This window comes from Cydia fagiglandana, chromosome 6 (assembly GCF_963556715.1).
Source record: "Cydia fagiglandana chromosome 6, ilCydFagi1.1, whole genome shotgun sequence".
Classification (NCBI taxonomy): Eukaryota; Metazoa; Arthropoda; class Insecta; order Lepidoptera; family Tortricidae; genus Cydia; species Cydia fagiglandana.
The window spans coordinates 978,543-992,065 of NC_085937.1; the positions used below are offsets into that span (position 1 = coordinate 978,543).

General features: G+C 38.6%; 1 protein-coding gene across 1 annotated transcript in view; it reads right to left on the minus strand.

Annotated features, from left to right (window-relative positions):
- LOC134664921 (uncharacterized) overlaps window positions 1-13,523 on the minus strand; it is a 142,570-nt gene that overhangs the window by 37,426 nt on the left and 91,621 nt on the right. Inside the window, exons 6-7 of the mRNA XM_063521643.1 lie at window positions 12,871-13,077; window positions 12,548-12,700 (exon numbers count right to left, since the gene is read on the minus strand). Of these exons, the coding sequence (XP_063377713.1) occupies window positions 12,548-12,700; window positions 12,871-13,077 (360 nt within the window). The remainder of the gene's footprint in view (window positions 1-12,547; window positions 12,701-12,870; window positions 13,078-13,523) is intronic.

Below are 13,523 nucleotides of genomic sequence, written 5' to 3' on the forward strand. Positions count from 1 at the left end.
AGGCAACATAAAGAATTTCTGCAATTTTTTGGATCTAGCTAAACGCGTTGCAGGTTGTCGAAAGGTTGACTAGATCGCCATTCTAGACCTGTGAAAGGCAACTTAAAGAATTGCAACTGTTTAGTTGAAAGCCAGGCTTTCAACGCCGGGAGGATGTACGAGCACCTGATGGCCACGAAGGGTTGCGGGGTGCGGGACGCAGCACACGGCTAGAAGAGCGCGGCCGATCGGCCGCTCCAACCAGTCGGCGAGTCACCTCTGAAGCACGCGCACGTCGCTCAGAGTCAATTTTTATAATTTTTATAATTTCGTAATTTTAGTAATAAATATATAAAAGTATTGCTGGAGTTCTTATTGTCCGCCTGGACACTCTCTTCGGCCTTCGCTTTTAAAACACTTTCGGAAGTTGTAGGAAGCGCGACCCGTCGGACGCTCGAGTTTTTACTGTTTTCAGCTCTACGCATTTGGACACTTGTACTATTGTTCGGCATTTAATCTTCAGAGATGTAAAGATATAAGCCACCACGCCAGAAAACTTCATGTTACATCTGGTTTTTGATTGACCCATTCACGTACAAAAAAAATGTTGAAAATTGTGTGATGTACGGAACCCTTGAAAGGCGAGTCCGACTCGCACTTGACCAGTTTTTTAAGTAGATAACGTACAGTGAGTGAATAAGATCAGTTAGACGTCATTCTGATATCAGAGTAGGTACCTACGTTCTAATTGGCCTGTGACTTTATTACGCAGTTAGATTACTGACTGCGAATATACTGTTTCAACAGGAATACATCAAGCGGCGGCGCTGTACTATCCCCAACAAATTTAACTAACCGTTCTTAAACCTTATTCCAACGACCTAAAGTCTATTACTGGTCAGCTCATTGAGTTTCTGTTACGTACAAAACGTATTATCCTCTTTATAAATCCTTAGCGCTTATGACCTTATGAAACTGCTTGAAAGGTTACCCCGTGAAGCGGTGGTTGTAATTGTCGGATAAGTTAAAGTGAATTGCTTTAAGTGCGGAGTTTATATGTAGGATTGCATTATGAACTTTAAAATATGTAGATTAAGGTCGACTTTTATGTATTTGGCCATATGAGATGTATAGGCAGTTTTTATTCTAATCTTAATCATACCTTCCTCTTTCCAACGCGTATTTCTATTCTAGAAGAAAACAATCTGTCATGTGAAATTACTTTTTCGACCAAAATCGCGTTTGAGTCATCTCCGTATAAAGATTTCTAGTAGGAATCCCGCGGCGTAGCACCAAGTTTGCCGAACACTGGTCATGTCACAATGAATTCACCTCTTCTAATGAGTTATTTGCTGATCACCGTAAAACAATTTCGTTTATTCATATCATACGGAACAATCCCATTCAACTCTTGAATAACGGTGGGTATGTATACACAATCAACATTAAATATAAATACTTAAAGCAATTCATGTCTGGTATGAAGTGTGAGAAATCTGAACTGAACATGGGTTTGTAATCGACACTTCTCAGGCCTTACAATTCCTATAAAGTTGTAACAATCAAAGCCTAATAATACGCAACGCTGGCTGGAAGCGGTTTCCATCTTTTGTCAGTTACCGCGGACACTATTGTTATACACTTTCACTGCTTCGTGTAAAGAAAATTCTTACTTTTATTTAGTCCATTCATCTTCTGTCTCATTCCTATCGCTAACCAAGCATAGGCGAGTCTAAGGCTCAAACAGACCAGTAGGGAAAACAAGCCCTTCTAAGGCTGACATAAATACAATCTCGAAAAAATTACCAAATAACTATTATCTCCTCCTAACCTAAATTGTGTAAAATTCTAGCCTTAGGTACTTAATTGTGTCGTAGAAACGAATATTTACATTTTAAATACAAAATATCGTTCGAATATTTGTTATAAGGAAAGAAATACGCAAATAAATGTCCTTACCAGGATTCGAACTCGGGACTTCCTGCTTTGTAGGGTTATTACGAACTACTTAGGCTAAGCATTTAAAGGAAGCCGTTAAATGTATAAATAATAAACATCTAAACGCCACAATACACTGGTTATGGGATCGCATGAGTCTTGCGCCCGCTCAAGCAATGGCAACATAAATAAATAATGGTGGTCAGATGAAATGAAGAGTTATGTCAGACTTGGTCATCGGGGGACAAAAACTGTTGATTGACTTGATCGTCAGTTTTTTGGTTGTCAAGTGGAACGAGATAATTACCGCGTCTGTTTTTATAAGTTCAATTTTAATTTATTCGTTCTGTAATTTGATGACGAAGTTAGTAAAAAAGTTTATTGGTACATGCTCACTTTACTTGCTAATTAAGCGTCTCTCCGACTTTGCAGAGTCGAAGTATGGTTGCGCCACACTATTTAAAAACGTATATTTTTAGAGAAAATTGGTTACACACGTTTCACATGCACCCTGTTAGCTTCCCCGTTAGTTACGATGGACTCTAGAACGCTATCAATATACTCAACACGAGTACACATGCATACTATGTAATGTAATACATCTCTGCTGAAATGATAAGTATCTTTAAGGTGATCTTATATGTGTATTTACAACTAATCGCTACGTCTTAATACAATAGCTTGCAATGCATACAAAAGTACAGTTTTCACAGAGTTTTCACGCTTTTACAACAATTACTACACATTTCGTAACTATTTTATAATTAGATATCTTACGTATTTGACAACGTTTCTCACAAAATTATCTTATGGCAGAGATTGATGTGTTTACATTATTTATTTTATGTGTAAGATTAGTCGAAAAGTTGAATTAAGTATTCGAAACAAGGAGCCTTTTTTTTGTAAGAGCACAATAAAAATACACACACATATATAATAGACACATAATATTATATTATCAATCTAAAGCAGAAATCAGACTAGGTACCTACATATAAAATTTTGTACCCAAGCGGTGTAAATAAGATTATATTCTAAAAATCTTTGCTAAAATGTTTATATCACAAAACAGCAATTTGAACCAAAGATTATTTTCTCTCCCTTTTTTTGCATACCCTAGCATAAATTAGGTACAGCGAAGACTAATAAAAGGAGTGCGTAATAGTTTCACTCACTCATCGTTTTAGTGCATTTTTCAGGTATTTTGTAGTTACAACGAAAGATGATTATCTTTTTTTACTATAGGCTTAAAGGTCCCACTTTAGGGCTAAGGCCATTAATCTCCACGACTCCTGATTATTATCGTAGCGTTTTAATTAATCACATTGACTATTTAATATCTACAGTAATTCAATATATACTTCCTTAAATGAGGATCAGTATTAAGTGTGCAATAAAGGGGAATAAAATAGTTAATTCCATTTAACCTGATAAATGCGACTACGCCGGGTGAGGGATGACTTCTAGTTTGTAACGATGCTACAGGAATACCTACTTTATATGCTAATTTATATAAATATCCAACATGAAATATTTTACAAGCTGACACTAATAAACTGAGCAGGATTCAGAAGTGCGACTTCCGGTTTGAACCCTTGTTCATATTACCTATCAATTAATGTGTATGTTGTATATACCAGACTATAGGTACTATAGATAGATAGATAGATAGATAGATAGATAAAAACTTTATTCGTTTCCACAACATACATGGTACATAGATGAAAGAAGACATGCAGCTTAAAATTATCATAAAAATTAATTTACAAATCTTAAAGTAGAAGAAAAATAAAACAAATGCAAAACCATGTGTCGTGGCAGAGAATAGGCGCTGGCTCAGCATGGTGATGCGGCAAGCCACATCGCTGATATTCTGCCAGGACCTTTTACAATAATGAAAAGACTGTACAACGCTTAATTCTTATAAATCTAACTTAACTAAGGTAATGATGCTCATGTTGTGTGTTGTGTGTCTACTGTCACGTGCTTCTGTGTATGAGATGTGGTAATATCCGTTCCCGGTCTTGTTTTATATTATTATTGAAATTAAATTTAGATGTTACCCTAAGATTTTACTAAAATTTGAAATTGAACATAAATATAAAAGAGACTACATCATCTATAGGTACAGGTATGTGACAATGAATGCGATATATATGTGTACAGTCACGGACTTTAATTGTAGAGCCATTTAGGGTCCAAGCTAATTTGGTTGTCAATACTAAGGGTATGAAATGCCCAATGTAAAGTAAACCCTAAATAAGGGTTCAACAATTAAAGTCCGTGACTGTACGTATCATATCGTCGTACCTAAGCTCTAAGGCCCATGGACCTACCCATAGTACTAATTACATACTTCAAATTTAAACCATTTTAAATTGGAACAAAGTTGCATTTATTTTGTTTCGTTCGATTACATTTACAAATCGAAATAAAAACAATTATATTTCAAATGGCATTTTTATGTACGGTGGGCCTTAGGAGATTATGTGAGGTAACGTAAAATTAAAAGGCGCCTTCACGAATCGTAATAAAGTAGAAAATTGCTTAAGCATCCAGCATAAAACTCTCCACAACTAGACATGATACATGAACCCATAAAATTGCGATATCAATATCGGAAAAAACCCCATTTACATTTCATCCGTTGTTCTCACCCTCTGTAGTGCCATCTAGTGTCATACATATTAACGTTATCGTCTCGTGAATCGTTTATACAATAAAACGACATGTTGACACGATATGTCGTGTGAAACATGTCTAGCACCTTTTTTAGGGTTCCGTACCCGAAGGGTAAAACGGGACCCTATTACTAAGACTTCGCTGTCCGTCCGTCCGTCCGTCCGTCCGTCTGTCTGTCACCGGGCTGTATCTCACGAACCGTGATAGCTAGACAGTTGAAATTTTCACAGATGATGTATTTCTGTTGCCGCTATAACAACAAATACTAAAAACAGAATAAAATAAAGAATTGAATGGGGCTCCCATACAGCAAACGTGATTTTTGACCAAAGTTAAGCAACGTCGGGAGTGGTCAGTACTTGGATGGGTGACCGTTTCTTTTTTTGTTTTTTTTTTGCATTATGGTACGGAACCCTTTGTGCGCGAGTCCGACTCGCACTTGCCCGGTTTATTATACAAAATGACATATGGAGTTATTGTTTAAAACATTACGACCTTACCTTACCGTATATTTGTATGGCGTGTGTATGTACCAAATTACTGGAATACTTTGGATGCTACCTACTATACGACGCTGACTGTATTAAGCCCTTCACATAGCTAACGTAAATCCAGCCTTAACAACCGAGTAGCTCTACCATTGTGCTTGTTTCTGCGAAGTCTAGTACGGTTATGATATGAGTGCGGAATCTAGATCGTACGCTCTATAAGGGTCCCCCCACATCTGGCGTCTTTCGAGCGTCGTCGGCGTCTACAATTCTATGGCTGACGTCGACGCAACGTCGACGCAGTGTCAACGCAACTGCGCAGCGACGTCATTTTCCATAGCGCTGAACCGACGCCGACAAACGCCGACGCTCGAAAGACGCCAGATGTGGGGCCCTAACGCGTGACGTGCGCATGAGTACAACGATGTGTAATGAAATGAGATGACATGTGACACTCGTCGTTACTTTGTGTCTGTGAATTTGAGGAAAACATAAAGAGTAAAAAAAAATCGATGTTCATTCCTGACGATACATTTCTTTAAAAAATGCATCCAAGAGGCGTATTCTGATTGTAATAATAAGTTAAGAATTCGATCTGAATTTGATATGGATATGATCTGTCAGTATCAAAAGTGACATTTCTTTAAACAAAAACGTTACTATTGACACTGACAGAAAAAATGTAACTATACCTACCTATAGAGTCTAGTACAGTCGCCATCAGATATATCGGAGCGACCGAGGTGCACAAAAATATCGAACACGCACTCTAACGCCTTAACAATAGAGGCGTGTTCAGATATTTGTGAGCACTTTGGCCGCTCCGATGTACAAGATAAGATAAGAAAAAGCCTTGTAAACGGAGCCTGTGACATTCCAGCCAGGCGCCCGCCGCAGACGCCGTGGGAAACCGATAGCGTCAAAATCAAACAACCAACCACACGTAATAGAGCAATCGAGTAATTGCGGCCGTATTTACGCGCCTTATGCGGCGACGGCCATGCGGATTAGCTATGCAAACAACACTGAATTATGGAAAAACCTCTAGTTATTTATCTCAACCAAAACCAGAAGAGGTAATAAGGGAAAAATCGTGCTCCGAAATTTGGCAGCTGAAGTAGATGACGCTTTTAGAATTAAACTATTTTGTCTTATACCTCTACAATCAACTCTTTGTCGACTGTGACGAGAAAATTATTAGACCCGTCCGACACACTAGAGTTTTTTTTTCTACAGATAGAAATGACAACGAAAGTAAGTAATATGGGTATCGTCTTGGGTCGTCCCATTCGTTTTTCGTCAAGTTCGTAAATTAGTCCTATTCTGCTTTGGTCGCGCATTCTACATTGAAAGCCACCGACGATTGTGATGAATGTAGAATGAGTGACGAAAGCAGAATAGGACTAATTTAAGAACTTGACGAAAAACTAATGACACGACCCAAGACGATACCGTAATAAGGGTTAGGTACCGAGGGCCAAATTCGACAAGTAGGTACAACTGTCAGATTTCGCATCCACGTCAAATTAACAGTTGATTTTATTGCATGTTGATTCTATTAGGTAAGTGTTGATTCGAACCCCGGGTTGTTCGGTTTGGCTTGGTTGTCACCTAACTGTGGATTGCTAATGTCAAATTTTCACATTGTACGTATTCAAGAACTTGTGATTTTTCCCACATCAACGGGAGATCAACACGATAAGCCAAACGTCGTTTGTCGAATAGGGATCCTGATTAACAAAAGAATATTTCAATATTTTAGATTAACCGGGCCGGATTAACCCTAAGTCAAAGTAGGCAACTGCCTAGGGGCCCCGCCTCGGCTTGGGGGCCCCGCCTCGGCTAGGGGGCCCCGGCGGCACAGCGCGCACCAAATAAAATTCTCAAAAGGCTCAGAATTCATGAATAAATTTTTTTATGTTATAATAATGAATATGCTTTGTTATTGTTTTTTTTTTTCGATCCATTCTTTAAATTAATGAAATACTGTAATAAAATTGAACCGATACGTAAAAGTTTACGAGACGCATTCTGCGTAGGTACCTGTTGTAAAGTTGTAATAATAGAGGTTTTCTTTATTGTGTTCCACATCTCCTCTACTTCAGCTTAGCCTTTGGCGTCGCTGCGCCAAGCTCGACCTGCGGTCTCACTTTTTAATACAAAGGACATTGGTTCGTGTCTGTGCTGAACTATTTATCCTGAAGCCTGATGAAGCACGGCTTTGACTTCGCATGAAAGCTCGCCTCACTGGGGCACTTCGGACTTTTAGGCCCAGATGAAGATCGATACCCGGCCTTTTAACACGGTTTCACAATTTGCGATATTGTCAAAAAAATTCGCGCTCGCTGCGCTCGCCTTTATTTTTGGCTCTTTAATTGACTCTGTATCTACATGTTAGCTTGACTGGTAAATTAATAGAGGTACCTAGACCAAGAAAAGTCTGCAATGATTTTGATAGCATACGCAGTGCAAGTGTTATTTATACGTCATAATTTCATAGAAGTTTTGACGTTTAACATAACACTTACACTGCGAGTGCTATCAATATTATTGCAGGCTTATGGTCGGACAATGGCTGTTCAGCTTCTCAAAATATTAACTATTGAGAAAATCAACTTTGCGGCACTAGTGAGCTTAGCTTTTAGCCTCGCTTAAAATTGGCCATTAGAGGTAGACAAGAAAGTGACGCTGAAGCTCTCATCTTTGGTATTCCATTGGGAATTGGAAGCCTCAAGGGCTCTCCCCACACTTGACGCGAAGCGGAATCGGCAAAAACCGATAGAATAAAGCTTTATGTCTACGCAATAAGAGCGAAAAAGACATCGTTCGATTTGGATCGGCTCGGCCGACGCCTGAAGATTGAAATTAAAAACGCAAACTTTTATTTCCCTGTACTGAATGAATGTGCTGTGTGCAGAATAGACTGTAGGGGGCCCCGAACTTCGCACTGCCTAGGGGCCCCGACATCCTTAATCCGGCCCTGTCTATAACCACTCAGATGATTGATATTTTTAAATGCACAGGTAGTGCGATGTTACGCATAGACCTTGATCATCATCAGAAAGTAGGAACTTCAAGGCCCCTACGCTTTCTGTTCTCTTTGACGGCGCAGCAACTAGTATAATTTCTCTCTCCTCGCTATTTTAAAAATGCCATTTGTCAAAAAAGGACAACCATACTGTTGACAAGGTGAACTTCAAATCAAGTGTTGCCTTTTTTGATGCATCCAGGCTGTGTATGTGTGCGTAAAAACGTGTATGTGTGCTCTTTTAGGGATGTGAAAAGTCGATTTTAATCATGTTATATATCGATAAACGCTACACAGCGGAAAGAAATATCTATTAATTGAAGCTTCAATATCTTCGTTAAACATATACATAATTGAAATGCTAATGAATAATAAATATATTAGAATATAATAAAATATTTCAATTATTGCGGAACACATATCTTAGTAGGTAAATACCTACTAAGATATGTGTTCCGCAATAATTAAAATACATAAATATGTATTTTAATTAAATATCTGAACTTTCCCTTGGTTCCTTGCTGGGGCGTGACGATAAAATTGTGATCTGATAACCACAATAAAGAATAAAAGCGTTTTTGTTCATTTTAGATATCGTCAAACCTTTGAAGTAAAATTAAAATTGTAAGAAATGTCGATAGTTTATCGATATGACTTTATCGACATGGCTACAGCAATGTGGTGTTAAATTGTTAATCGTACACTAAACAAAAGTGGCAACAGTGACAGCTCGCTGAGACACCGTCTCTATATATTATAAGTCTATAAGGAACTTACAAATTGCAGATCGCTGTGGGATCGACTTTCTCCAGTTTTATTGAGGACATTCCCTAGACAATTCAACGCAGAGAAAGACGTAAAAGACATTCGGCTCGTTTCGGGAAATGAATCAGAGACTCACTAGATATGAAATAGTAAAGATATGTGACGTTCCACTGCAAAAGGTACCTTATGGCGGCTGGCGCCGCGATTCGGGAAATGAATTAGAGAGTCACTAGATATGAAATAGTGAAGATATGTGACGTTCCACGGAAAAAGGTACCTTATGGTGGCTGGCGCTTACGTCACATAGCGCTGCAATAATATTGGAGCGGCGTTAATAATAGCGTTAGCGCCAACCGCCATAAGGTCCCTTTACCCGTGGGACGTCACATATCTTTACTATATCGTATCTAGTTAATCTCTAATTCATTTCCAGGCGCTATTGCGCCGATGGTCTCTCAGGTATCATACAGTCAGCAGCAGAAGTTGCTTAGCGGGCGAGGTGTTCATAATTACCTTGACACGCTCTAATTCTCTTAACGATAAAGTCGCTTCAAGATCATTTTGAACACCTAGGCCACTTAGCAACTTCTGCTGCTGAATGTACATTAGTGCGAACGCGAAAGAACAATAGCCGTGTCGTAATAACCGTAACTATTACACACTATTTGGCTATCGCCGCATCTTCCTGACTGTATGGTTCAGACAAGTCCAAAACATAGTCAAACCAGTGTCACTCGACCTCTTGCTCTTGCTCTGTAATAAATCTTTGGAACATGAATATTTTTATACTGGACATAAATATTCAATTGACTTCGTTCGGTAAGTGCGGAGTACCTAACACATCACGTCAGTTCTGCGGCACGATTTACACGACCCTGATTGTGTTAAGCTTGTGAGATAGTAAATCTAGCCGCTCACATGGTGTCTAAAAACTGCTAGAACGTCCGTGCTATGCCTGGTAGCTATGTACCACATTACATACATAGTTAATAACTGTCAGACAAGCCAATATTCGGCACCGGGCACACGCAATTTTTACCGTGGCGAGTGGTCCTCCGTCGCGCACAGGACTTTAACCGCGAAAATCGAAGTTCGCAAATTGCGGGGATTTTTCTCTGTCACTCTAATTACGCCTTCATTAGAGTAAAAGAGAAAGATCCCTGCAATTAGGATTGTTCATTTTTTTACAAATGTTCTATTTCGAAAACCATTTCGAGATATAAGGTTTTTAAACAGTTTCCGACATTTGCTGCGATATAATAATTGAGGATTGAAGATATTTCAACAAATATCCTTATGACCTTAGTTTGACCTTCTCCTGGGCTGAATGTAAAGTCATTGCATAATAAAAGTTATCGAACCATAGTAAATAAATCCGTCACTCACGTATTGTCAAAGTTATCATTGTCATCGATTGTCATGGATTGTCATAACAAAATTTTTCAGTTAAACCGCTGCGCTTGTTTGTTACAATTTGATTTATAATTAATACCTAAACAGTAGACTTCATTGCTTAATAATATATCAAAAACCTTGTTCCTATGTGTGGGAATGATTCACAAAAATAATAGTTCGAATCCACGAAGACCTACGACGTGAAAGATGGTGCCGTGAATTAAACTTGGAATACCTACCTACTTCACGTGTTACACACAGTATTGCTGTGAGAATCACGTCGATGTAAGTATAAAATTAATATTAATTTACTACAATTAAGTATTTAAAAGCTCACTTTATTGGTAGGGTCGTGGTATCTATTTATTTTCTGTGGTAATGTAGCCAGAGTATCTAAAGGCAAACCGTTAAACAGAGATGGTGCCTACTAGAAAGAAGGAATATACATACAAGAATACATAGCCATACTCAAAATTCAGCCTGAAACTGCTTTAAAAAGATATAATTTCTAATTTCCAGGTACATGTTGCAGTTCAAGCTGCTGATATCATGGTGGACAAGACTTAATAAAGAGTTGTGAATAATAAAACATGTTTTTGTTTACCTACTTTTTTATTAATTTTGGAAATATGTTATATATGTTTCCAAAAAAAATAGTAACTTTACATTAAATGTATGTTTATCATGTTCTGCACGAGCATCTGACAATGATGGCTTCTTGTTGACCATCCAGAAGAGAAGTGTATGGTTTGTTATTTACTCTGTTCCCAGGCATTATTTACGGTCGTAAAGTATTACGACGATTAATAATTAATATGACGTTCGTTTCAATACAAAATGCTCTGGGCCCTTCTGGGCCCAAGTGCAGTTACATATCTCACAGGTGTATCTAAATAGGAATCACGATGACCTGAAATAATAGGATATAATTAGCAAAATTGGCATGTTCCTAATATAGTAGTATAAGTATGTAGTACAAAATCCAAACAATGGTGACAAGCCGGTAGAAAGCACCCACTGGGTGCTAAGCTACCTTTAGCAATGGACGCTTGTAACGATTTTATGAATCCAATCTTCTTACAAATCGAATCAGTTAAAATATGTATATATGATGTAGGTAACTTACATTTGTATTTTTGCTCCCTTGATTTCAGCCAAGTTATGGTTGGAGTTGGATGCTATATGGATACATACTCCAATAAAACTAAGTTATATTATATAACTTAGGCAGATTTCTGGAATCAGCTTTCTCAAATTTAGAGCGTCGGTATTTTGAAATTAATGATTCAAAATAAACGAGTTTTCCATTCCAGATGATTGTTATTTATAGAAACACGTGACACTGACATTGTCGACAGGTGACATTACAATCAATTGACAATGACAACTATTTTTTTAATGCTTGTTGTTGCTTGTGCATTATCCTAATCAGCCGACGACATGTAATTTACGAGAAGTTGTATCTCATATTTTCAATAAATTATAAATATTCAACCGAGCCACGAATTACTAAATCATTCAAATTGGTATCTTAAATTAACCTATATTTTCAGAAAATAAAATGAAAATGGGGGTCTAAAAAAAATTAACAATCCTAATTTGCGAATTTCGGTTTTCGCGGTAGCCGCTCTGATCCATTCACCTAAGTCACTGTACAGCAGTGGCGGCGCGTCCATAAAAGCCGATTTCCACCGGCTTGCCTGTATTTGGACGTTTGAGCAGAGTTGTAAAGGAAATATGTAAGCCAAATTAGCCCCGGCTTACCTATGGATATGTTTGATGCGCCGCCACTGCTGTACAGGTACCTACACATCATATTTTCATACGAATTTGATATGTAGTCGTAAGGTGGTGCAGTCAGAGTTGGCTTAGATGGCATTGATGGAACAAACAAAGATGAAGAAACTTTTAGCCTCATCTTCTAAAGAGGTAGCGATTTTCACAAAAAAGCCGAAAAACAAAACTCTTTAGACAACAACCATATAGCCTCACACATCTATTAAGTATACAGACGAGACGTGAGCTATCTAGATGGATTTATCAATTCCAAAACACCCTGTTCAGCCGCTAACAATATAAATTACGAATATTTCCCAAGAGCGGGAACACAGAAACGCCACAATAGTTAATTCGCGTTAAAGGAGACGACATGGGCGTAAACACGATAAGCAATCTAGAGTACAGCCAACAGCAGAAGTTTTACATTTTTTCATCTTTTCTTGGCCGGATTCGGGCATGGTGACTGAATTCATGATGCTAATGTGAATCATACCTGTAGTAGGTGGCGTCGGCGCGCGCGGCGGCGTCGGCGTGGTCGATCAGCTGCGCGAGCGCGCGCGCCTGCTCGCTCAGAGTCAGTAGCTCTAGCTCTTCTCGCCCCAGCTTGTACTGCAGCTCTGCTTGCTGAATCCGCGTGTCGATGTTGCTGAAATATATGTCAGTTTAGTAATTTACAAAAGAGACACATGAATTTATATTTTATTTGCACTCCAATGAGGGTGCAATTTAACCAAAAGTAGGGAAAGGGTGTCTTTATTTTATTAGACATATTCAAAGTGCCTTAAAATTCTCTATTTATTTGCCATTAGAACTTACTCAGTAACATGTGTTTTTTCAAGCCGCCGCCTCAACTCCTGTATGTTGGCCCGGCGCGCGTCCAGGTCGGCGCGCACGGCGGCGGCGCGCTCGTCTAACGCGCGCCGTTCCTCCGGCGATAACGCCGTTGGCGTTTCACGCCGACCGCCAGGCGAACCGGGTGCTAACCGCGCCGCAGCTAGTGACGCGCTTAGCTGCTTCTTTAGACTGTAGAAGATATAATTTTACTATTAAGGCTAAACTTAGACAACATATTTTACATACCTACATTGGGTATATTCAGGTCACAGACTAATTGGTCTCATTATGTACTTATTGTATAAAGAGATTAGGTACTTTAGATGGACTTTTCCGATTGGGCTGGTGGAGTGAAAAAAGTTCACATGACATTAGCTCGACTATATTAAGATACTCGACAGCACACATACGTTCAATTTTACGTGCAAAATGCTACGCTAGCATCGCTAACTTATTTCTATATCGCCTTTAAAGTACATAAACAAAATACAGTCGAAGATGGTCGAGACAGATTATATCTTTTAGGTAGAGAAACGAGATCGTGTGAATGGGAACTCTATTAGCATAGAAATGATTCTAAAGAGTGTATCGATTCACTAATTTTAACTAATAACCTAAACCTTGTCTTTACATCT